Source organism: Dromaius novaehollandiae, chromosome 6 (genome assembly GCF_036370855.1).
Source record: "Dromaius novaehollandiae isolate bDroNov1 chromosome 6, bDroNov1.hap1, whole genome shotgun sequence".
Lineage (NCBI taxonomy): Eukaryota > Metazoa > Chordata > Aves > Casuariiformes > Dromaiidae > Dromaius > Dromaius novaehollandiae.
Window position 1 is genome coordinate 25,027,274 of NC_088103.1, and position 24,559 is coordinate 25,051,832.

The following is a 24,559-nucleotide window of genomic DNA, read 5'->3' on the forward strand; positions in this document are numbered from 1 at the left end:
GGCTGACCTGCCCCAGGCTGTGAGGCTGAAGGGCAGCAGCCACGTCCAGCCCGCAGGAGCAAGCTTGAGCCAGGAGGGGCTTGACCCGTCCCCTCAGAGGTGCAGGGAGGGGGCTTGTTTTCCCTGCACTGTGGCCCTGGGCCTCTGCCCTCCTGAGGAGCCAGATGTTTTGATTTGTAAGTGTGACACCAAGATGCTTCCTTCAGATGTTGGGCCCCTGTCCTGACTTGGACTACCTCACTGGTGCTCCCAAGGGACGCTCGCTCTCCTGCAGCGTGCTGGTGTGTGATTTCTGATCCTTTAGACACGGGCTCATGTTCTCAATAACCAGACAGGCAGAAGCCTTAAAGGGATTGTGCCAACTTCCATTTTATTTTCTTTTTTGAAATGGGACGAGGGGAAGGGGAAGGGGGGATGTGCAAGGGGGAGCTGATCGTCGCAAGAGGGAGCGCTTCGGATGTACACGGGCAAAGGAATTCCTATCCGGCTGGAAATGACTGAAGCAGTAAAGCATGAGAGGCAGATCACCGCCTTGGTGGACATGCTTGTTTTATGGGGTTTTTGGTTTTAAGGTCTACTTCATAGGTTATTCCATGTACAAAACAAAAAAGCATATTTTAATATATATGTCTATATATGTATTTGTATATATAAAATATATACACACACATATGCTATATCTTTACAACTCCCAGTCCCTAAAGGCTTCAAGTCTTAATGGCCATGCGTATATATGCATTATAAAGAGAGATGCCAATCGACTGAGGCAGCACTTTCCTTACCGGCTGCAGGATTGGCTGTGTGATAAATAAATGAGCAAGTTGTCTTTAACTAAAATTCAACAACCTCACACGTGTGTGGGGAGAGGGGGTCAACCAAGCATTGACCAAGCACCACGTTGCCCTGTCCCTGGCTGTTTCCCGTAACTGCAGTGCCTGGCTGCTTACATCTTCCTGGGCCCCCTTGTCCCCGGGGAAGGGAGTGGGGAGCTCTCACACCTGGAGGGGTTGAAGGGTCAGGTTGAAATATGCTCAGGTTTGCTGCCCGCGGGTCAGGCACCTCGCACGGTAGGGGCTCCTATTTCCCCACAGGGATTCCAGTAGACTGGTTTGGTTTCTTTACCAAGAGGGAGGAGGTTTGGTGGGCAAGAGGGGAAGGGGTTTGGGAGGGGAAAGACAGTCAAAATTCACCATACGATAGTTAGACAAATCTTCATAGAGGTCCGTCTGCCTGCTTGCGTCTTTCTCTCTCTCTTTCACTCTCTCTCTCTCTCCCACTCTCTTTCACTCTGTTTCTCTGCAGGACGTACGCTGTTGTAGGGCTAAAGGTCTCCTTTTGTCAGGCTAAGGTCAAGTCCCCGGTTGGTGGAGGGCAGCCCTTCATACAGGCCTGTCCACGGCGTATTGGCAAGGGCTCAGGTTGGAAGCTGCTGTCTGCACTGCCGGGTAGGTGAAGTTAGCGTGCTGCTTTGCCTTCAGCCTCAGGCTGGCCAGGCTGGAGTTGCATGTGTCCCTGTACATGTAGGGGCTGGCCGTCGAGGCATAAGGACAGGCACTGGATGAAACGGCAGAGTTGAGGCTTGGGCTGTTCAGGTTGTTGATGTTTCCCAGGTTGTTGAGGCTGGAGCCCGGTACTCCGGTCACTGCCGAAGGGACCATGGAAGAAGGCATGGTCATGGAGGCGATGGAGCTGGGTGGGGAGAACATGGGCTGGGAGGAAAGAGGACTGACATTCATGGAGTTGAAGAAGGGGAAGCTCTTGGCTGAGAGGGGGCTGGTGGCGAGCCCCTTCGTGGCCCAGTTGTTGTAGGAATAGCTAGAATACATGTCATCGTAAGGCTGCATCAGTCCGTTGAACTGGGCTCCGAAGCTGTTCTTGCACAGTTCAGCCTGCTGGTTCCTCTCCCGTTTCCTCCACTTAGCTCTGCGATTTTTAAACCAGACCTGCAAGTGAAAGAGAAGGGAGGAGGGAAGGAATCATTCTGGCTTATCGCTTGGAGCAGGCTTTGCCTCAGTCTCTTGGCCCAGCAAGGCAGAGAGCAGTGAAGAGCCTGGAGCTGTTCCCAGGGAGCTGGTCAATAGGAAGAGTGAGCACCAGGAACGGCTGGCAGTGTCACGTCTGCGCTGCGGAGTCATCTCCTGGGGAGAATCATCACCTAGATCTAAACCCAAGCACTGCTACTTACAACACACAGAATAACGCTACAGTATTTGAGGCCATCTAATGGGTAATGCTCATGACTTACTGTAGGCACTCGGTCCTTCCCTGCCGCATGGATATTGATGCCAGACAGTGGTGCTGGCCCTGTGGAAGTGACACATTTAGCAGCCTCCTTCCAGAGCCCTTTCTGGTCTCTGCTGTAGCTCTGACTCACGGGCGCTGTAGCTACGGTGTGTTCATTTGGCATAAACTCATGCAGGAGACCAAGGAGCGACTGAGGTCTGACCAAGGACCTGGCCTGTGTTTGCTTCCCCCATCCCTTCTGTGGGAGGGTGCCCTTCTGATAGAGGGGTGAGATGATCGCTGGGGGCATGATGTTTTAAATGATGCAGCCAAAGCCCCAAGAACTTTTATGTCTGAAGTCTGTTTCTCAGCTGCTACTGAAGGGCAAGAAACCTGTATCTGTGTCCTGGCACAGGCCAGAGCTAACAGAGACAGCCTTTGAGACCTCCAAGACCTGCCTTCTGACCTGTCTCATTTAACAAACAAATGCCCTTTACATGGTGAAAAGGGAAGAAATACTTGCTGTATTTCCAAGTGACTACAGCCCAGGAGGAGGGGTTGGGGTTGTGCACCTTGCAGGCGAGGCATTTGGGGGGACGTGATTGGAGAGCTGCCGAGCTGCAGGAAATCAGCTCTCTTGTTTTGACTTCATCTCAGCTTGGCGGGGGAAGGACGTTAGAAGTCTGTCTTCTAGCAGGAAAATCTGTTAGTGTTAAAGGGGCTTGAATAATACAGCTTCCTGGAGCGTGGAAGCTGCTGGAAGGCTATTCATGGTGCTGCTAGCTTGTATTTCTAGTAGCAGAGAGAAGCTCCTGTTCCAGCTGGAGCCCTGCCACGCGAGGCCTGTGACTGCACCGTGGTTCGGGGTACCCCAAAGAGCACCCGCGCTAACAAGGCTAAGGCTGGGGGATGCGGGCACAGCAGGGTTTGTCTCACAGCCAGTTTCCACCCCATAAGCTCAGGCTGTGTTAAAGGACGGGGAAGGCTGAGAGGGCTGCAGCCCTACCCGGACTCGTGCCTCCGTCAGGTTGGTCCAGACTGCGATCTCCTCCCTGGTGCTCATGTCTGGGTAGCGGTTTCTCTGGAAAGTGGCCTCCAGCTCCTGGAGCTGCTGGCTGGTGAAATGAGTCCTCTGCCTCCGCTGCTTCTTCTTAAGCGAGCCGTCCTCGGTGTTGGAGTCGTCCGTCTGGTTTTGCTGGGACTTCTCTGTGTCTGTGTGAGGAACACAAAGACGGGAGAAATTCCTGGGGTTAGCTCTGTGGCTTGGATACACTCAGCGGGACCCTGCTCCTCAGGGTAACTGGCGTGTGCTCTGTAAGGCCCCCTCCTGCTGCGATCACCAGCACTGCTGCTGGACTGGATGAAAGGCTCCTGTCCCCCTCGCTCTCTAGCCATGAGAGCGGGCATCCGCCTCGCATCAAAACATGCTTCCCCCGATACAGTGCAGCTTGCCCTGATTTAACTTGTGTAACGAATATGAAAGTCCAAGTGGACAAACTCTGATTTTCATTTACTGCAGTTAAGCTGCTCCCTAATGCTCCTGAGTTCAGTTGATGTCAACCCAGTTTAAACCGTTGGGATGGTTATTTTTTTTGTTTGGGGTATTTTTGTGTTTTCCTGCACCATTTGTTTGATGTCAGTTCTAAACTGGACTCTGTTAGCTAGGTGGAGATTTTCGTCTAGAAAAGCCTCCAGATCAGGATGAAAGGGGGAGAGGGAAAATGACCGAGAAAGTAGTCGGGGTGGGCCACAGATGTGAAGTGGAAGTTCACATTACTTAGCCCATCCTTGAAAAACATCCCAAGGCTTTGCGTGATCGTGGCAGAACTTACCTAGGCTGGCTATTTCCAACTGTGCTTATATCTTTCTAAGGCTCCTTTTAGAAAAGCTGAAAGGAAACTGTCACTTATGACCCAACAAAAAGTTCAAATAGTGGGGTTTTTGGGTGTTTTTTTTCTGATTGTGATCAAAGGGTTTGAATTGGCAGAGAAGTTAAGGGGGAAGGCAAATTGCCAATGACAGCAAGTTGAAGCTCTTAAAATGCAAGCTGGAAAAGCACGGATTTTTAGCGTTGCCCCCCGTTCTCTCATATCTTGTTACTTAGGTGCACTTGTTTTTTTAATTTTTTTAGAAAGTAGGGCAAGGAGGATGTTTTGGCCTCTCTTAGACCTCACCATGCATGTATTCCAGCATCTCTCTATCTTTCTACCCCTGCCCTCCTCCTTGTTCAGAGATGCCTCTCCTAGAGGAAATGTCTTTTGTCACTCCTTCAGTGAATACCTTGAAATTTTCTCCAGTGTTTGCACTGCTATCTAACTAAAAAGTTAAACGTTGCCTCAGCAGCATGCCTTGCTGGTCATTAAGCCTAAGCCTCTATGCATCTGTCTGTGCCGAGCTCTGGGCTGCCACTGCAGAGGTGCAAATCCAGGTGCTTCCCTATGCCGCGGCCCCTCCTGGGACACCATTACCCTCTGAACTGGGGCAGAGTGTGAATACAACTTTTTTATTTCATCAAGAGAGCACGTCACAACGTAGTTCCTCAGGCAATGAATGGAGGACTGAGAGTAACGGAGCACAGGGACAATGACAAGAGCTTGTGTTTAAAAGATCTGCTGCTGGGGCCCAGACAAAAGTTAGCACAGAGGAAAACTATTCCAGTGAAAAGAAAACATTTCTGATGTTCAGCTTCTCCTCCTCCCACTGATTCAGCAGCAGGGTAAGATAGATTCAATTCAAAATCAGTTTTTCAGTGCAGGGGGGAGGTGTTCTTCTCCAGTGGGAAATATTCAACTAAGCTAAGTAGACATTATTGCAAACAACTGCCGAATCGGTGCATTTGGGAAGAGGAGATTTTAGGAAGACTAGAATTGCTCTGCTGAGATTCTGATGCAAGTGAGGTGTTTGTGTGTGTGTTTGGGGGGAGTACTGTTTGTTTTTGGTAAAGTGGAAGCTGGTTTAAAAGACTTCAAAGTCTAGAAAAATCCTAACGTAGAAGCTAGCTGCCTTAGAAAGCAGGGAGGCGAAAAAACAGGAACCTGTAATGTGGTTGGGTGAAAAAAGAGGCTCTTCAAGACAAATGGATGTGCTTTGGAAATAGTAAGTCTTACAAAAGCCAACCGGAAGAGAAAGGGCATAACAGAGTCTGAAAAGCACCTGAGCCTGGCAGGGAAGTGGCGCTGCTGCAGGGCAGTGCTGGGCCCAACAGCAGATGGTTTTCTCACGCAGCCAGGCCCTTGGAGACGCTCCTGTCCCAAGCTGGTGCTGTTACCAGCCACTACACAACTCCTGTGGCAGGGTGTTAATTTAGAAACCTCCCCATGGTGCTCCTGGGAAAATCCTCCTTTCCTCTGCACCCACCTTCCTCCAAGGGGAGCGTGCTGGAGTCACAGGAGCACTTGCAGGAGAGACACCTGCTCTTTATGGAGATAAACCCGGGCATAGGTCTGAAGAGATTTGTTTCTGAGTGTATACACACTGCACAAGCAGAAGCAATGCAGAGTTCCCATGTGCTCCTCATCAGCCGCTTCCACTTCTGTGGCACATTTAATGCTATCTACCAGCAGACAGCAGGAACACTAATGCAAAGAGAGCTAGCTGGCTATTCAAAACCACTCTGAGACCGCTGGAGAGGCCTCTACCACGTGTTGGCTCACAGCAGTAGGACTCAAGCTGGTAGTGCTGAGCAGAAAGGCGCCATCTCCCATTCCTAATGCCAGGACCGAGCTAGTCTTTCCATTCGTGTTGTAATAGCATGAAAATTTGGGCACACTTATTACAAAAGAAGCCCGGGACCCAAGATGTGCCCAAACTGAGGCTGGCTGCAGTCTTGTGGTGCTCTTGTTGCTACCATGACCATCCTCATATGGGGATCTCAATTTCAGCAGAACTCTTGGAAGCATGGTCTTAATGTGGATTTTTTTTTTCTAGTGGTTATTGCTATGGAGATAGATCTGACTTCTACAGCTCAGTGCTCTGAGCCAGTGTTGGAAGAGGGAGATTCCTGCATTATCCATCTCTAAAACAGATTAAAGGGGAGTGATGCCACCACATCTGAGTTAGTTATTAGGAATGATTCAGTACAGATGGACGAACAAAGTGAGTGTTGTGCCTTCATCTGCTAAGTCTGGGTTAATTAAGTCCCTGATGTATACATGGGAGACAAATGTGGATTTCCAAAGGGGCTGAAGGACTGAACTGAGGTACTAGTTGGGAGGTTCTGCTCAGAACTGCCTTCCTTCTGCAGGAAGAAGTTACACCAAACAGGGAACAAGAATGGAGTAAAGGTACTACATCTTGGTGGAAGAACTAACCAATACCTAGCTTCAGTATTTGTCTTCTCCATACCTTCAGGGGTAGGACTTTTCCCTAAATCTTATGAAGCCCAAGTAGATTTGGGAATCCTGACTTGACTCTGGAAAAATCTCTGCAACTACACGCCACTCTTACTGTCATCTCTGTTTCCGCACCTGCTACCTTTGGCTCTTCCTGAGCCTTGCTTACAGGGAACATAGTCTTCATTTCTGCTTCTTTTTTAGGCATTTGCTAAGTGGGAATGAAGTTGCAGAGCTTTGGCATTAAGTAGGGAACACAATCATGGTGGCACGGGGGAACAAGGGACCCCGCGGGAATGAAGGACGTTGTATGCTGCCCTGACTTCATGCCGAGCAGCAGAATAGGAGGAGAGGCAAGGTGGTCCCTTACCTCCTCCCCTCCTGCCCTCTTCTCTAGCTGTCCTCCTGATCTGCGCTGCCTGATGAAGCTAACAGAAGGGGGTGTTACAAACCGCTCAATGCAATCAGAGGTCACTAAGGATCTCCACAAGCTGAGCCTGGACAAGTAAGGTTTATGCTCCATTCCTAGGGGTCTCTCCTTCTGCAGATGAAGGAAGGGGATCCAAGGAAAAGTAGGGCTGCTTTTTCTGAGAAAGGCAAGAAGTTCCAGAAATGCAGTCCTGCCCTGTCCAGGCAGGACAGTGGTGCACCCTCTGTTCTTGCCGATACTCGTGGCATGTGCCCTGCTTGTGTGGACACTGCCTGCCTCTCTGGATGTCAATACGCAAGCTAACGGCCTTCGCGTGCAGGTAATGCTGGCGAACAGCCACCTCCCAGGCCAATTTTATTTCTAGACTATTTAAGACAGTGTGGAGTGATGTACACAGGCAGCAAGCATTTATTGTCAACCTAAAATAGGCTGTGGAATATATCCCGTGCACGTTCGCCCCCTCAATGAAACTACTGTAGTCATAGCTGGAATTAGCTTCTCAGGCCGCATGGAAAAAAAGTCAGCACTTAAATTGGCAGTTCTGTGCAATGACATGGTGGGCTCGATAGGGAAGGCCACTTGAATTGAGATGAATGTTGTGCATCCAAAACAGCTGACTAGGAGCCACCAAGCTTGGGAATTTGCCCAACTAAGGTACACGTGCAGTGGGGAATTCAGCTGCTGAATTCTCTGACCATAGCTGTCCCAGGGTAACTCCCTTCAGGGTACTTATTCCAGGGAATTTTAATCTGCATCATTATGCTCATTAGCTTTTGCATGCGGGTGAGCCTGAAGGCTTTACACGGGGAGCAGCAGGCTGTCCCCACCGCTCGCCTCTGCTTGCACCGGCACTAGTGGGTAGCTTGCAAGGGAGAGTTCACGTTGCCCTGTTGCGTCCAGAGTGAGGGCACAGAGCAGGCACAGGACAGATGCAAACGCTAGAGAAACTCCTATCGTTTGGTAGCTAATTTCTGAGCAGATACGAATGATGCTGTTTCTTCTTCAGAGCCTGCCAAGGAGGTTTGGGGGGGGGGGGGGGGGGGTTGTTCTTGCAGGAACAGCCAAAGGTACCTCCTTGGCACAGGAGTGACCTCCTGCCCACTGCAAAGCCTTGCACTGGCAAAGCCTTGCACTGAGGCACAAGTGACCAGACTTTTTCAGTCAAAGTGGAGGCAAAACAATACTTCTCCTCCAACCTGCTTGCTGACTGAATCTGGAAAGTTCAGCCAGAGGCAAACTCAACCGTAACGATTTGAATAGAGTTTAAAAAGGGGTGTGGGGGGGGGGGTGGAGGGCAAGGTTTATAACCAGATGTAGCCTTCCCTGCCTTGGCTGGGATTTTCCATGTTGCAAGGAGAGCTCTCCTGCTCCAGGAGCCCCGGTTTAGGTGAATAAAATACCATCTTGGTTGGGCAGTGACCTGGGCTTACCTGGCTCCTAGCTTTGCCACTTGCTGCGGGGTGTAGCTATGCCCTCCGTGAGCCGCAGCAGGGAGCCTGGCCCCGGCAGCTGGTGCAGGGCCGTGGGGGCTTTGCTGGGGCCCCGTGTGGGTGGCTTCCCGCAGCCCCAGCTGGGCCACCTCCATTGCTGCTTGTTCTGCTCATGTCCTTCTACCAGAGAGGAGCGAGGGGCCAGGACAGGCACAGCTCCTGCCTACAGACATGTTTTGTTACTGGAACAAGCTGTGCCCGCTGTGGTGAGCCATGCCGGCTCACATGCCAGCCGAAGCTGGGTGTGCTGCTGGGAGCATCACGGCCAGCTCCCATGAGCCACCAGCTACTTGGGTCCACCCACAAGGACAGGCTGGGGTCCCTTGTGTGTCAGGAGGCTGTGTTGCTTGAGAAGGTGTGGAAGGGCAGCCTCCTCTTTGTAGGGGAAAAAGCTTAAATTTGCATTGAAAAACCCAAACTTTGAGCAAGGAACTCTTACTTACAATATTTTCCATAGAGCAGCAAAGGACCGGGCTCCACTAAGAGCCAAAAGCCTTCCCTACGTTCGTACCCAGGGCCTTCAGTGTCTCTGAACGGGTGTCCTGACCCTGCAAACCTCGCAAGCTACCCCCTCTGCAACACAGCAACCGCATCCGAACCTAGCGCCTGGTCAGCACGCGCAGCTTGAGCGGAGCCAGCCCCAGCCTCCCCAGCAGAAGGAGAGGGTCTCTGTGACCTGGCACTCACCGCTGTGGTCCTGCCCTTTGCAGCTGTGCTCGTGCTGGGGGGTCCCGGAGTCGGAGAGAGACAAGGCCGGGCTGCGAGCCTCCGAGTCTGCCAGCAGGTTGAAATCCATGAGGCAGGAATGGGTGGCGGAGGAGGTGGACTCTGAAAAAGCAGCCACAGGGTGATTAGGGAGATGAACCTGTGTTGGTGACCTCTTCCCACGCCTTCTGGGAGGGACTTGCCAACCCTTGAGGAAAGGTATAGGAAAAGCAAAGAGTCCCTGTGTGATCCTTGGACCCTTCTGAGTTTCCTGGCTGGAAAATGGACATGCCAGGCTTTCTGCTTAGCCTCCCTATAAATCAAATATCATCTAGTGGCACTTCTATTTGCAGCCTTCAGAGAAAGAGCCTCCAATTTATAGGTGACATTCAGACTGAAATAGCAACACTGTGAGCATACTGTGTAACAGAGATCTGAGGAAGTAGTTCTGGGCCAGCCAAGTGCTGTTAGCACCTTCCCCAGACATCCCGCTCTCCCCATCTTCCCTGCTGCACCTTCCCTCTCCTTTCTCCTTCACTTCTCAACAAGCTGGTCAAGTATGGCTAATACTGAACACACACACAGGCAGTCAGAGACTGCAAACACACACACATGCACACACCTGAAAGAAAACCACTCCTACGCACGGCAGTAACAGGGAGGCATGCCTGCATGTACAGACAGTGCCACGAGGGGAGACCTGGATTCGTGCAAGTGAACACCATTCCCTTCAGGCACGAGGACCATCAGAGCCTGAATTAACACAGGAATCGCGTTACGCACCCTTGGGTGTCTGGGGACAAGTAAGCTTGGATGAAGCAGCAGCTCCTCACTGAAAACATCTGAGTTGGGAGAGCTGGTGGTGCTGCTCTCTGGATCTGCAGGCACCCTTGGGAGTCCTCTACCACCTTTCTCCGTATCTCTCAATCTCAGGATAAATTATTCTTGCCGTGTTTTTACTTGAGGGCACCTGTACCCTCTGTCTGTGCCTATATTCTTGGGAAGAGCTCAGCTGAGAGCTGCTCTGTTCAGAGCTGTGTTGGAAGTTCAGAGAGAGGCAGGTGTGAGCAGGTGTTACAAGCCCCCCACGTCCCCTTGGAGAGGTGAACTGGCCCTGTGCATCCCCTGAAGTCTCAGTGTCAGCTCGCGAGCCAACTGCATGCAGTATGATGTGTTGTCACATATGCACATGTGGGTTTAATGCTTTCTGAAAGCTGGCTGGTTTGGGTAGGATCAGTTGGGCGTAGCAGTTTCTCAATCTCCTGTCACCCAAGCTAACTTCTCACCTTTCCCAGCTAGGGAACCTGTTGCTCTAAAATGTAGTAGCAACGGATGCAACGTGCTGGGGGGATCTGGGACCTCCAGGCCTAGGGCTGCTCGGACCAGGCATTTGGGATTTGCAAATTACAGGTTGAGGTCACTTGTGAAGATTGAGTTCTCATTTTTAAAAGGTTGCACAGCTGCCTCAAATGTATGTGTGTCAGGGACTGAACCTTCTGAAGGAATTATTTTGTCTGGACTGTGCTAGTGTTAAACATGTAAACAAGAGATTAATAACATAGCTGATGCACCTCCTTTGGAGATGGATGACAGTGACTAAGAATGTATTTTCAGAGCTGTCTAAAATCTCCCGTCAACTTAAAGAAGGCTGCTGCCGAGGACCTTGGCAAAACTGACCCCATACCTGCAAAGTGCTTTCAAGGCCATGACGAGAGGGCAGGAACCCATTTCTAATGGTTACCCTTCCCTGGTTTCTACAGCAGATCTTGGTCACAAACCACCCCAGCAGTTTTTTCTCGCTCTCTAGTACTCCTTCAGTTCTCCCCTTCACCTGACCTCCATCCCCTGCCCTTCCCCAGCACCAAATCTGTCCCAACACTGACCTCGGTCAGCTCTCTCTGAAAAGCAGTGTCTAAAGAGCGGACCTGGTGCCGGTTTCCCAGACTTTCGCCTCTCTTCAGGCTTTTCCTCTCCTATCGGAGAGACGTGGCAGGGGCTCCATATTTGCCGCGAGGCTGGTTTCCATTTCCACCTCGTCGCAAGCCTGACCTTTGATGTCTGCAGACTGCGTAAGCTCCTGGCAGCAGCAGGGCACAGCCCTGTTGCTTTTTGCTGTGTGTATATATACACGAAGTGATGTGACAAGGGCTGTGTTTTCTTTAATACCTTTGCGTGGAGTAGGGGGAGTCCATCTGCTGCTGATATTGCCATGGCTTTTAGCATTATTCTTGGAATTATGCAGAAACGCGCAGTGAATTAATTCCATGGATTAAGTCTTGATTAAGATGTGTGTCACTTTGCTGTCTCAGAATTTATTAAGAGCCCTTCTTGAGGCGGCGGCAGATGGAATTTCTGCCCAATGTTTGTAGATGATAATTTCCCCTCTTCTATAGCCATTTGCATATGATTGCATCTGTCAAGCACAATTTCCTCTCTTCTAGGGCTTGACTCTGTACTGGATCAGATTTAAGGAGGAATTCAGACTCCTGCCTTGCTGTAACTGAAGGACAGTGTCCTCCTGTGCAGGGTCCTGTTTGCTCTGAGGCTCTTTTGCACATCTTGCATCATTTTCACCTGTGCAAACTAGGGTGGAGATACGAAAACCAGAAGGGGAGTATTTTACAGCTGGTTTTATAGGAGAAAATGATAACTTAAGGTACATGACTCAGGGGAATCTGGTCCTGATACTTAAAACTCATGCCCCATCCCAAACTGCATGAGTGCAGTGGTTACCAGGTTGATCCATGTCAGTAGGCACAACATAGTGTGCTTAGCCTGCCTCAGAGATGCAGTGGGGGCCGAGATTAAAACTGGTTTTAAAGTGCGGCCCGTATTCAAGTTGAAACTAGGATTTATGACTCAGAAGAAATTTGCTTTCTGAACTAAATTTAAAACTAGAAGGATTTCAGATAGGATACGACATAAGTATATATGTAATTATATACCTATTATGCGTGCCCTGTGTAGTGGCATTGAGCAAGGCCTTTCCAGGTCACTGTGAGTAGATCACAGATGAACAAAACAAAACGGAGAGAGGATCCGCTCAGCACCATTACAAAGGTCTGCAGGAAAAGTCTGCAATGAGCTTTGTCCTGGTGTATTTGCCCAAAGACACCCCCATGTCACTGACACAAAAGGCTGCAGGTATTATTCTAGATTATGCGGCCCTTTTGGATTTAATTACAGGACCTTTCTTCCACATTGGATAGATTTTACTGTAGGCAGAGATGTTAAGAAAGTCAACATTAAATCTTCACAGCATTTCTACCAAGTTGTTTGTCTGTTCTTGGGGAGTTATTGAAATTGGTACCTCTGAAATGTCTCTAGATAACATCAAATTTACCATCTCCTTTTGAGTCTTCATGCTGACCTTCTTTTAATGCAAGAGAAAGGTTTCTTTAGGGACGGCTTCTGTACTAGGAACATGGAGCCAGGCTTGCTCAGAGCTTTCGATTTTTTTAAAAATTAAGCCTGGTTCCTAACCTGCTCTGGCACATGTAACTCCTTCTGCCTCCATACATAACTGCTCCCAAGATAAAGAGTCTCCAATCTGTAACAAGTACGTCTCTTCTTCAAGCCACTACCTGCATGCCCCCTCTCCCAGGCTCCTCTCTGGCAGTGCTGGCCACTGTCTCTGTGGGGACCCACTGGCAGGACAGGGAGCAGCAGTGTGGAGGCTGTCCAGTTTTTCCCATACGGGTGCTGTGATGGGCAGCTGTGAGGAGAGGTGCTCTGGATCTAGGTTTTTTCTCCATTCAAATTCAACCCATTTGTATTCTTGCATCCGTGCCAGTCTGTGCAAGCCAGGGTGACTGGGGGCAGGAGGAAAAGGGCACTTCTTCTGCATGAGTCCTAGTCTTCAGGACAAGGGAGGAGAATGACCTTGTTTATTTAAAAAACAAAAAACAAACAAACAAAAAAACCCCACAAGCATGAGTCCCTATGACTTCCCTCCTGATTCTCAGTAACGCTCCGCTCCATCACCCAGGAGCAAAAATTCCTTTGCTTGTTTTTTTTGGAGGGGTGGGAGGGAAACATAAAAGCTGAATGCAAGCCAAGTAAGGCTAATTATAGTGGTGGCTTTTGTAACGTAGATATTGTCCACTGAGAGCTGCCCTGAGATTGACAAGTGCATGTTGCTGAATTCCCGGTGCGGGCTGCCGAGCACACCTACAGCTCCTCTTCAACAGGTTTATCTGCAGGCAAGAGGCTGCCTACTTAGCTGCTTGATCTCACCTGGCTTCCCATGGGCATACAGGGGTGCTTCAGCAGCGACCTGAGCTCTGGGATCTCTTGGCAGTGGTGGCACTGCTGGTGACCCAGGGATGTGAGGAAAGCCTGGCCCATGGGCTTCCTCTAGGAGATCAGTGCGTGATGCAGAGCTGGGAGCCTCCTCAGCTGCCTCTGGCCAGCGTGGTGGTCCCTGCAGTGCGGTGGTCCCGGCAGGCTTCGTTTTGGGAAAGCTGGTCTCTGCCAATGGTCTAGGCTTATCCTTCAAGCTGAAAGGTGCTCCACAATCGGTTTGGGAGGGCTGTCGTTTTTCCGCCTGCTCTGGGGTGAAGGTATGATGTTATATTAGATTTCCTAGGATCAGAGCTGTCTCTTCCTACTCCATCAATCCAAAAACTCAAACTGCTGGGAGTAACTAGTTTTCTGATGGAGTTTAACCAGTTGTTTTTCTTCTTAGAAGCCTCCACACACTCTCATGCTCACCTCTCTCCTGTGCGCTGGCTTGCTTTTAGCAGAAATAAGCATCTGGGAGTTTAGTTAAGTGCACATTTTCAGGAAGATGATCCGTCTGTCCTTTGGTCTCCAAGAGGGGCTGAGCTAAGGTGGAGCAGCCCCCACCTTTCCCTCTGCCCTGCGTTGAAGAGGGACTGGGCTGCGATGGCGCCAGTCTCCTCCTGCACGAGCATTTAGTGCTCCCGATCCTCGCGTGTGTTTGCGGGCTGGGGTTTTGAGCGCCACGGGGTGCGTGGCACACAAATCACGTAACTCAAGAGCCGGGCTTTCCCCACCGGCCGAGACGTGCGCTGCCTGCCAGGGGCCCTTTCCCCGCAGCTAGAAAGCAAAGAGGGTGGGACACAGGACCAGAGTTAATCTTCATTTCCTCGAGACTACAGAAATAAGTCTAGGGGGAGACCGGGGTCATCTACTGCAAAACCTCTCAGTGTAACTTCAAGTCTCTAATCTTAATGAAATTGCAACAGGAACCAGGAGAGACCATTAATCACCGGAAGATAAACAGCAGCAGCAAACCCGTTACCCGGAGTGCAGATCCATTACGGGACATGCGAGCGATCCGTCTGCCTCCAGAGCGTCGGGCCGCGCGCAGCCCCGGGCTGGCCGAGCAGCGCTTCCAGGCGCGCACTCATAAATGGATCATCAGCCTCCAGCAAGGGCTGAGTCACAGTTTATTATAAACTTCGTTTCTCGATTTAGTCCTCGCTGCTCGGCGCTAACCCCTGAGCTCTGGTACGGGGTGTCTTTGCGGCACGGGGTGCTGCTTTGGAGCCTGGAACCTTTTTTTCCTGCTGTCAGTAGGAATCGCACCGGAGGGTGCTCACTGTTTGAGCGCTGTCGCAGCAAGCTGTTTCGGACTGCCCCGTCGCTGGGCTGGCCAGGCACCCCGCCGTGCGTGGAGCGGGTCCATGAGTGCCGCGGCAGCGCTCGGTGCCACGCTAACGCAGCGGCCCGGGCCCCGGTGCAGTGCTTCCTCCTGCCGCGGCAGCCACGGGCCCGGGCCAGCTTGCTGGCGAGGGTTTCCCGTCGCCTCTTGCTCTCATGCATGTTCCCCAGAGACCTTCCCCGATAACGCGGCTGGGGCGCGAGGGGATCAGGAGATAAGGTGCCGGCGCTGACTTGGCTTACAATGTAGGTGAAATCACTTGGCTGCTCTGGGAGTCCATTTTTCATCTCAGAAATGAAGTTAATGAGCCGGCGGAGGCAAAGAAGCAAAATTCCTTCAAGTGCTTCCCGATCCTCTGACAAGAGGCGCTAGGGAAAGGCGCAGCCTCGTGGGACGCGGCCCAACGCGCGCTCGACGGGCCGGAGGCAGCCGGCACGGGGGAGCGAGCCTCCAGCAGCCCGTGCTTTGACACAAGCCCGGCGTTGTGGTGGGGGTGACGGCCGAAACGCCTGCTCCAGGCAGCAGAGGGTTAATAAATCATTAGTATTAGAGAGGATTATCGCAGTGGAAATGTCCCAAGGAGTGACAGCTCCATCCCCGCGTCCGCAGCAGAAAAGCCAGCAGTGGCATGTGTCCCAGTCGCTTTTCGGTGTCCTGCGTTGTGCCCCAGCCCCAGGGCAGAGCCGTGATGGATCCATGACCCCGCGTAACGGACCAGCCTCCCTGGCGTTTCCCCCGAGGCGGATGCATCCGCGGCCCGAGGCCCCACGGTCGCGGCTCCGCTGAATGAAATCGCAGGGGCGGAGGGAGGCCGGGGGTCTGCAGCGGCAGGGCACGGCACTGCTACCTGGCTTATTCCAAAGCAAGCTAACTGCGTGATGCTGCGCATCTTTGGCCCTGCTCTTAGCCTACCTGGATGTTTTTTGAAGCAACGCCCAAAATTTGGAAATGAAAAGCTAATCACCACATAGAGGGAAAGTCTGGTCAGACTTTCCGCAAAGTTGTTTTTTGCTAAACTAAACGTTCGTACTTTGTAAAACTCGCACCGTAGCTCGCTCTGCGCCCGGCTGCGTTCCCTGTCCCCCTTGGATGCTCCGCCTCGGCGGGGCTTTCTCCACCTTGACTGCATCAGCCAGGACTGCAAGTTTCCTTCTGACAGACTACGCAGCTATATTAATAAAGCTGTGCTTTGTTACGGCTTATTCTGTTTGTTAGGCATCTGGAACAAAATAAACCAGCAAAGGTTCAGTTTTGGCCAGGAAAAAATGCAATTGCATAAAGTTGGCAGCGCAGTTAAGCAGTGTCGTGCAGAAGTGCTGCGAGAACGAAACCTTGTTTGTGATTATGGGTGCAGAGGGTTAATGGGGGACTGGTGCTTTGGAGGAATTCATCGCTTTGCTTTTAATAAGGGAGAAAAGAGACTGATTTCAGTCAGCAATTCTACCTGGGCAAATCCCCTGACCGAAACAAGCCCCACTAACGCACGAGCGGGCTCTGTTTTAGGGCGGCTGAGACTGTGAGCCGGAGCGCGGGAGCGATGCAACTCCAGCTGCTGGCCGCGCGCTTTGTGTGCAGATGGAGGGCAGCAGATGACTCAGACGTTACTGGAGATGTAAATGACTGCCACGATTAGTAAACAAGCCCAAGAAAGCCCCTAATCAGGCAGTGATGCGGGGGGTGAAGGTCGGGCGCGCTGCGCCATGCCGGCGGCACGTCAAGCCCCCGACGTCTCTCCGGCCTTGGGGCACGGCCACCGCAGAGCTGCCCCCTCTGCCGCCCGCCGGCGCTTCGGCTGCAAAGCCCTTCCGGGGAACTCGACTTGATCGCAAACACTTGTTCTGTGACAAAACTTGGCCAAAGCGATGGCTGGAAGGGATCTTTTTTTTTTTTGGGGGGGGGGGGGGAGTGCTGCTGGGTCGTGGTTTTAAAACAGCCCCGTTGCGGGGCTGCAAAGGGAAAGGGAGGAACTGCCAACGGTGCCGTGCGGCCCAGAGCGGCTTTGCTGGCTGAGGCAACATGAGCCCGGAGGGATGCGTTGTCTCCCAGTGCAAACCCGCAGCGCTGGGACGATCCGATAGCTCTTGCGCCTGGCTGTAGGATTTCCTGACGGATTTTTTTTTTCCCCCCAAGCAATTTATATTTAAATTTTTGTAAAGCTCTCTGGCAGGAAAACCCTTGCAGGACGCAGACCGCCGTGAATAAAACAAGCAGATGATCTCAGCCCGCAGTATCCAGGGGAAGCGGGGAGCGAGCACGCGCCAGCAGACGGCCCCTCCGCTTGCAGGGCCGGGCTGGGGGAGGCATCCCCGGGACGGATGCTGGAGCTTGCTTCCCCCACTCCTCCCTCATGGACCTTGCAACATGCCCTGAAGGTCAGTCTGTTTGCCCAGACGCTGTTTGAAGGGGGCCGAGGGGGGCGATCAGCCCTCCCCGCTGCAAACACCACTGGGTCCGGCCCTGTGGCTCCTCGCTGACCACCCTCCCCTGCGCTTTGCGAGCATCCCGCGCTCGGGGGCTGGCAGGATTGGGCCCACGGATGCCCAAAGGGAACGGTTAAATTGTGCCTGTGGCAAGGGGATGGGGAGGAGCGCCCGGCTGCCGGAGAGCCGCCTGCAGCCTCTGGCCCCAGGGGCTCCCGCAGCCCCGGCGAGCTGCGCCGGGTCGGTGCGCCGGGGGCAGACGCAGCGGGACAGAGGGTTTGCGTTTCAGGGCACTGAAGTGCACTGTGCTGCTCAAGGACTCTGTGCACAGTCCGTTCCTTTTTTTTACCCTTCGTTCCCCCCTGTTACGTGCTGCATGCCGTACAGAGCCCTGGGAGGTAGGCATTTCGGGTGGGAAAGAAAGAAAACTGCAGATCCATAATTACTCATTCAGCGCGTCCCTCAGGCGATCCCATCAAAGCGGCTCAGCAAGAAAAGGGACGGTATTTCAGTCTCGAAATACCGCAGCTTTGGGCACACCACCACAGGGAAACTCATCCGTGCACCCGTCTGCTTTGGGGACGGGAACTGCGCGCTGAGCAGCACCTCCAGCCCCCAGCCGGGCAGCAGCCCGCGGCCATGCACCACGCGCAGCTTCGGGGCGCTGAGAGCAGCCCCCCAACCTCCCTCCCCGGGGGCCCAGCCCAGTTCGTCCCGGCGCTAACGGCGCAGCCGAGCTCAGGCACTGGAAGGGTTTTTTTTTTTTAAACACCATCATTAAAACCCGCTGACAAAAAATAAGCTGCAAAACCCTTTTAAACTGAACACAAAAGCACGTATCCTCCTTCACTTTGCCCGCAGAGTAGTTAGGTACGGATCATGCACCCAGCCTGGCTGTTGTGGCCCTATGAATTCAACTTACACTTAGGATTTACAGCTGTAGCCATCCTGCTATACCCAGTCCCCTAGAAAGTCCTGTATTTTCTGAGGAAAGCTTCCATGAATTTATTAAAAAAAAAAAACTTGTCATAAACGCACACACAAAAAATGTCTTGTAGAACTGGAAGTTTGAATATTGTGGCACCAAAAATAAAACTGATGGAACAAAAAGGGAATTTCATGTGGTTTTCATTGTCAAGTCTAAACTCAGACACAAACAGGAAACAAAAATGTCTAAAACAAAAGAAATTTCTTTTAAAGTGTGTTCAAATCTAAGCGAGGAGCTGGCTTTTTTGGGAGGGATTCTCTGTTTATTTGTTTCTCCAAAAGATGAGTAAATAAAAGAGTCCACAGACAGACAGGTCATCTTGATTTATAGTTAAATGCTCATGCTTCTCTCTGGACATTTATTATAAACATTTCTTAAAAATAGGACTTGCATAAATAGCGCCAGTAGAAGGGGCAGAAAAGGAGACAAGGGTGGGGCTACTTCTGCTTGAGATGAGATGGGGGGAAGGAAGGAGCGGAAGAGGAGAAAGAAAGGACAAAGTAACTGTGAACTCTCCAGTGATTCGTTTTATTTCATCGCTGCACTTAAATTTCTGCAGGCAGCTCTGCGGGAGCTGAGCCCTCCAGCCCGTGCCATACCGCTGATGCTCTGCGAGGAGCAAATAAGTACGTTTATTTAATAAAAGTGGTCTGCAAGAGCAGGGCTATGTGAAACAGGGCAGAGCGCATGCTGTATCGAGGAGATATAAATGTTTCTTAGGCTCTCAGGCTTGGCAGCTGTGGAACTTTTTTTATAAGAAAACAGAGGTTTAAAAACAGGTGTCTCATTCACAGTAGCTCTGACGCTGATTTTGAAGGACTAATTTGATACACGCAGGACCCAGTTACTGGGGTCAGCTGCAGCTGAGAGCAGGAGGAGCTTCAGAGCCATGATTACATTTCTGAACACTTTGAACAGTTCAGAAATCAGATGCACAAAATTAATAGCAGCTTCTGCAAATTCAGCTATGGTTTCTCTTTTTTTTGCACTCGTTAAAAGGGTATAAATGTTAATTTCTGGTGGAGCAGTGGTTTGGGAGATAGCTGACAGAGAGCACTGGATCGAGGGTCAAGGGACAGAGACTGTATTTCTGGCTCTGCTGCTGGTCTGTTGGAGCAAGCTGGGAAGATCAGTTAATTCTGCCAGAATCCAGTTCCCCCCTCTACAAGACAGAGATATTTTCCTTCATGCTAACATATTCAGAGATCTACCCATGCAAAGGCTAGGCAGCTCATGAGGAGAGACATAATAAGGCACAATTCTTCCATAATGAGCATTTGGAGCTTGAATTTCTACCCTCCAAATCGGCAGGAAATTTCCTATTCAGTGTGCAGTGGATCGGCCCTCTTCGCGCAAAGCTGCTGGGTGATGCACTGAAACTGGGGGGGACGAGGAGAGGGGGACTTCCCTCAGCCACATGCTACTCTGCACCCCTTTTTTTAAAGCCTAATAATAATGGAAACAGCTCTCAGCCTCTGTCCAGCCAGATCTCCTACTTCCTTCCAGCAAACAACTTCTAATGTTTAATTGTGCGCACGCTGAAAAGCAGCAGAGCCATCCCCAACGATCCAGCGGGAGTTTGCAGCCCTGGGCAGGCTGCGGTCCCCGTCTCCCGCCCGGGCCAGAGGCGGGCGCGCGTTTCCAGCAGCTCCTCTCCCGCAGACGAGAGCCCTGCGCGCTCGGCCCGTCCCTGCACCTTGATGCCGTCGAGCCTCCGGGAACAGCCGGTGGACTCCCTTAAACGCCCCAAGGAAGCCCAGAGCTAATAACCAGCTTCATTCAATTCCCAGTCACATTACGATCCAATCTGCCAGCGCATTAATATTCAGAGGTGAGGCGGGCGGCAGGGCAGGGGTGCTGTGAGGGCAGCAGCGCACAAAGGGGAGGAAGGGAAGCGCGGCGCGGCGCCCCGGCCTCGCAAATCCCCTTTCTCCAGCCGTCTGAAACCCCGGCCCGTTTCAGCCGTGTGTTGACAACTGTTTTTCGTACAGCCTCAGCACTAACTTTGGTGCCAGTTGGTGGACAGGCACCGCGAGCTTAGGACAGCCCCGCGCCGCACAGAAACCCACTGTCCCCGGGCCAACAGCGACAGCCCAGGCTCAGCACGGCCCGATGCCCTCGGGCCCCAGCCACCCCCGGCAAGAGGGGCAGCTTTGCCCCGCTGCAACCAGACCCCGAGTAAATAGCAACCTCCCTTTTCACAACGGCCAGATAATCACGGAGCTCCGATATGCCCCAGCCTCCTCTTCCTGACCCCCCGCCATGGCCCTGCGGGCTCGTCCCGAACCGGGGCTCGTCCCGAAGCGGGGCGCGCAGGGTGGTGAGCACCAGTCTGCCCTGCACGAGGCTCCGTTCCCAGCCCAGGTGCCTCCCCTGTCCCCAGGCGCCAGGGCACATGTGCCAGGTCACGAGACAGAACTCATGTCCCCGGCTCATCTCATCTTCCTTTCGGGGCAGTCTCCCAGATCAGGTTTCTGGTTTTTTCTTTTTGGCAGTCTCCAAAGCCAGCCTCACCTCTCAATCTCACCCTTTCAGGTAGCATCTGACAGATAAAAAAGACGTCACTCTTTTTTGACGATTCCCTGCAAGGTACATTAACCGAAGCTCTTGCAATCTAGTCACAATTTTCAGAACCATTAATTGCCTGAATTAAGCCCTTATAGAAATATAACAGATATTAAGTAAGACTTGCAACAATTTCTCTGCCAAAGCACAAGGCAGTGTTTTTTAAATCGGTGCTTTGGACAGGAGACAACTCCGTTACAGGGTCATAGGTGGGCTTTCAAGGGGGGAGTCTGGGCTGCAGGTCTGAGGCTGCTAGTGCAGACCAGACCCAGCAACACCAGGACCAGCAGGAAAAATACTGCCCTTTCCCAGCCGCCGCTCCAGGATGTGTTGGGGAGAGATACCTCCCTGTAAGTAGTACCAGGCATGGTGTGACCATTTGCTAACGAAAGTCAAATCCTGCTCCGGTTCTGCACACATCTGTGGAGACCAAGGGCAGCTACCACGCTCTGCTGTCCCCCAGGAGCCAGCAAGCAGCTCTTTGTCCCTCCCAGCACGGCACTGTTGGAGCTCGCACAAACACCCGTCCCTCTGCCTGGCGGTCAGGCCAAGAGGCTGGGGGGGGGGGGGGGGGGGGATCTGGGAGACCTGGACCCCATCGCCACAGAGCTGGTCCTTTCCGTTCTTTCGGGAGGTGAGATGGGAGCACAGGTGGCGCTCCCGAAAGGTCCCTTTCTAAACTGAAAAGGCCCCTTTTAGCATCTCCCTAAATCGCAGCGGGGATGGAGCCATCCCATCCCTCGCATCCTCCAGGACCTGGGCCACGCGCAGACCCACGCGCCTGCCTGGAGGAAGCCCCATAACCACCGAGCCACTGCACTTTGCCTTCAGTACCAGTCTCGGCTTAGAAAGTGTGTGGATCCCCGGCACTTCTCCTGGGAAGCAGCCCCGCAGGGAGCCGAGGGAAAGGGCAGAGGAATCAGGGACAGGTTTGGGCTCCCGCACAGCCCGCCTGAAGCATCGCCGGGCTGCGGCAGTCCGGGGCTGACGCACCCGCCCGCGGTGCCGAGCGCTACCAGGTCCCCAAACCCGCCGGGGCGGGGGGGGGAGGCCCGGCGCCCCAGCGGGGTCCCGCAGCGGGCTGCCCAGGCCCGTCGGGGGCAGCAGCGGCCCCGCCAGCGGCCACCCACCCGCCCTCCCGCCCAGCTGTCCCGCGCGGGGGCGCCGGCCCCAGCGGTCGACAGGTGCGCGCGGCCCGGCCCGGCCCGCCGGCACCGGCCGCCGCCCCCCCGGGGCCGCCCCGGCAGCTGCGGCTCGGCCGCGCCAGCCGCCCTCCCGCCCCGGCGCCGCGGGCAGCGGGCGGGCGAGGCCGCCGCTCCGGGGAGGACGAGGGGGGCAAGGGGAAGCGCGGGGCGCCCGCCGCACCGGGCTCCTCCTCCCCCCGGCCCCGCGCTCGTTGAGCGGCAAATACGCGGGGAAGCGGCCCCGCCGCCGCCCCGGCTCTGTGGGGCTTCCCGCGGCCCCGCTCCGCACCGCCCCCAGGCCGGGGCCGGCTCTGCCCGGGAGCGCCGGGCGGCCCCGCTCGGCCGCGGCGGCTCGGAGCTGGCGGCGGGGCCGCCGCGGGGGTCGGCGGGGCCCCGGCCCGCTGCGCCGCCCGCTCTCGCCCCGCACCGCGGCCGCGTTGGCTGTGCCCGGTCGGGGCCCCGAGCGGCGGCCGCGGGCGCGCAGCAGGCGGCTACGCCGCGGGGCAGGTTCGCCCCGTCCACGGGGGCTGGCTCGCCCGCTCCTCGGCGCTGCAGGGAGGTCGGCTCTGCTGTAAACAGGAGCCAGCCCGTTACATAAATATCATTTATCCAACTGTCCGAAAGCCGTCGGGCCGCCTTCCTTTTCCCAGGCGCTGTCTCCCCGCCCCTGCTCCCCGCGCCCTGCTCCCCGGACCCTGCAGACAGCTGACCCGGCGGCCCGCCGCGCCGTTATTTACAGCGAGCCCCGGCTAATTTAAACAGCCGCGGCCCCGCTCGCCCGAGTGGAAAAATGCCTAAGTTTAGCAACTGCGAGCGGCTCCGGGAGCGCCTGCCGGGAGGGGCCCGCGGCCGCCCCGAGGGGGCGGACGGGGCAGCGGCACCGCGGCGGCGGCGGGCAGGGGCCGCCGGGGCCTCCAAGGGCGGCGGGGGGGAGGCGCGGCGCGGCGGCCGCCGCCGGCAGGAGCCGTCCCGGCGGCGCCGGGGGCAGCTCCGCCGCACGCCGCCCCGCCGCCCCTTCTCGACGGTAGGGCCGGGCGCGGGCCCCGCTCTCCCCCGGCCTCCCCGGGGGCGGCGGAGAGCGGACCCGACGGGAACGGGCCGCTCGCCGGGGATGCTCGCTCCCCGCGCCGGCTGCGGCGGGGCTGCGGCGACCGGCGCCGCCCGCCCGGCACGGCGCGGTGCCGGCACCGACGGGCCGGGGCAGGCAGGGGACGCCGCCCGGGAGGCCGGGCACGGAGGGCACTTACAGCGCTTCCAGATGCGGCCTCAGCTGGGCGGCCGTAATCCTGCGAGAGTGGCGAAGGCGGCCCCCGCCCCGGCGCCCGGGCTGCGCGGCCGCTGTCGGAGAGTAAATCCCCGCGGCCGCCGGGCTCGCTGCCGGGCCGCGGCTCAGGGGCGGGCGGAGGCGGAGGGCGCCGGCCGACTGCCTCCCATTCACCCTGGCCATTCACTTTATGGCGGGCGGCCGGCGCCCCCCGCCAGCTGCACCGGGCGCCCCGCTCCCGCCCGCCCCATTCCAGCTGCGCGCCCCGCCGCCGCCCGCCCCGTCCAGCGGCGCCCCGCCCGGGCCCCGCCCCCGCGCCCGCCGACCAATCGCGCCGCGCCTCATTTGCATCCCGCGCCCCTCGGCCTGCCGACTCGTCCGCTCGGGGCGATAGGCCCCGCCCCCGCCCCGGGGCCCCGCCCCCGGCCGCCGCCTCGCCCACGCCGCGCCGGGCAGGGCAGCGCCGGGCGGCTCCGGGCAGGGCAGCGCCGGGCTGCGCCGGGCGGCACCGGGCCGGGCGGCACCGGGCCGGGCTGCGCCGGGCCGGGCGGCACCGGGCTGCTCCGCCAGGGCAGCGCCGGGCCGGGCGGGGCAATGCCGTGCCGGGCTGCACTATGCCGTGCTGTGCCGTGGCGCTATGCCGGGCCCCCCGGGCAGCTGGCACGTCCCGGGGTGCCGCTCCGCGGCCGTGGGGAGAGCCCCTGCTCTGCCGTCGGTGTGGCACGCAGGCGTGGGCACGCACGGCCCCACGGCCGTTCACGCGTGGTTGTTCCCGGCGGTGTTGCTACGTCGTCTGTGCGCATTTGAGTCCGCCGTGACCCCGATCGGAGGCCCGCGTTGTGTGTCCGCTTCAGCCAAGGGCACCGGCGGCTCCGTCTCCTGCGCAGTTGGGTGGCGCGTGCCTTATTTGGGTTTTACCAAATTTAGAGCAAACAGCAAGGCAGAGTTTTCTGGGGAAAATCAAGTCTGTAGCCGGCTGCAGGAAGCATGCTCCTGCACGATGCAGCAGCAACTAGAGCAGATGCCAATTACACACTATTTACTGCAAGTACGATACTGCGTCTGCTTTACAGGGCAGCACTTCTCTGGCAATATGTCGCTTTTCCCAAGACAAGGGAGTTGGTTATCTGCTCTGCAGGAAGCACTCGGTTCCCTGTCCATTGCTCACCCTCTGTGAACCCAAACACTACTTGTGCTTTAGGATGCAGTCTGTCTCCGACCAAAGTTCATGGCAAAATGTCCACTCGGTGCAGTGGTGCAGGGTCCAGTCCCTCCCTGAAAATGCTTGCGCCCCTTTGGAGTGAGCTTGCATGTGTTTGACATGTTTGCA

General features: G+C 55.0%; 1 protein-coding gene across 1 annotated transcript; it reads right to left on the reverse strand.

The window, feature by feature from the left end:
- Nucleotides 1–350: 350 nt before the first annotated feature.
- PITX3 (paired like homeodomain 3) lies at nt 351–23,488 on the reverse strand. The gene is made up of 4 exons (XM_064513954.1): nt 23,213–23,488; nt 9,162–9,302; nt 3,230–3,435; nt 351–1,943 (listed from the first exon to the last, which is right to left on the reverse strand). Exons 2-4 carry the CDS (start codon nt 9,268–9,270, stop codon nt 1,380–1,382), a joined length of 879 nt encoding a protein of 292 aa, XP_064370024.1. The 5' UTR covers nt 9,271–9,302; nt 23,213–23,488; the 3' UTR covers nt 351–1,379.
- Between the last annotated feature and the right edge of the window lie 1,071 nt (nt 23,489–24,559).

Excerpts from the sequence above, each read along its gene's own strand:
- PITX3 (XM_064513954.1), bottom strand. The coding sequence starts at position 9,270 with ATGGATTTCAACCTGCTGGCAGACTCGGAGGCTCGCAGCCCGGCCTTG. Across the intron at positions 3,436-9,161 it reads CAAAGGGCAGGACCACAGCG|ACACAGAGAAGTCCCAGCAA; the intron begins GTGAGTGCCAGG and ends TTCCTCACACAG. Across the intron at positions 1,944-3,229 it reads TGACGGAGGCACGAGTCCGG|GTCTGGTTTAAAAATCGCAG; the intron begins GTAGGGCTGCAG and ends TTTCACTTGCAG.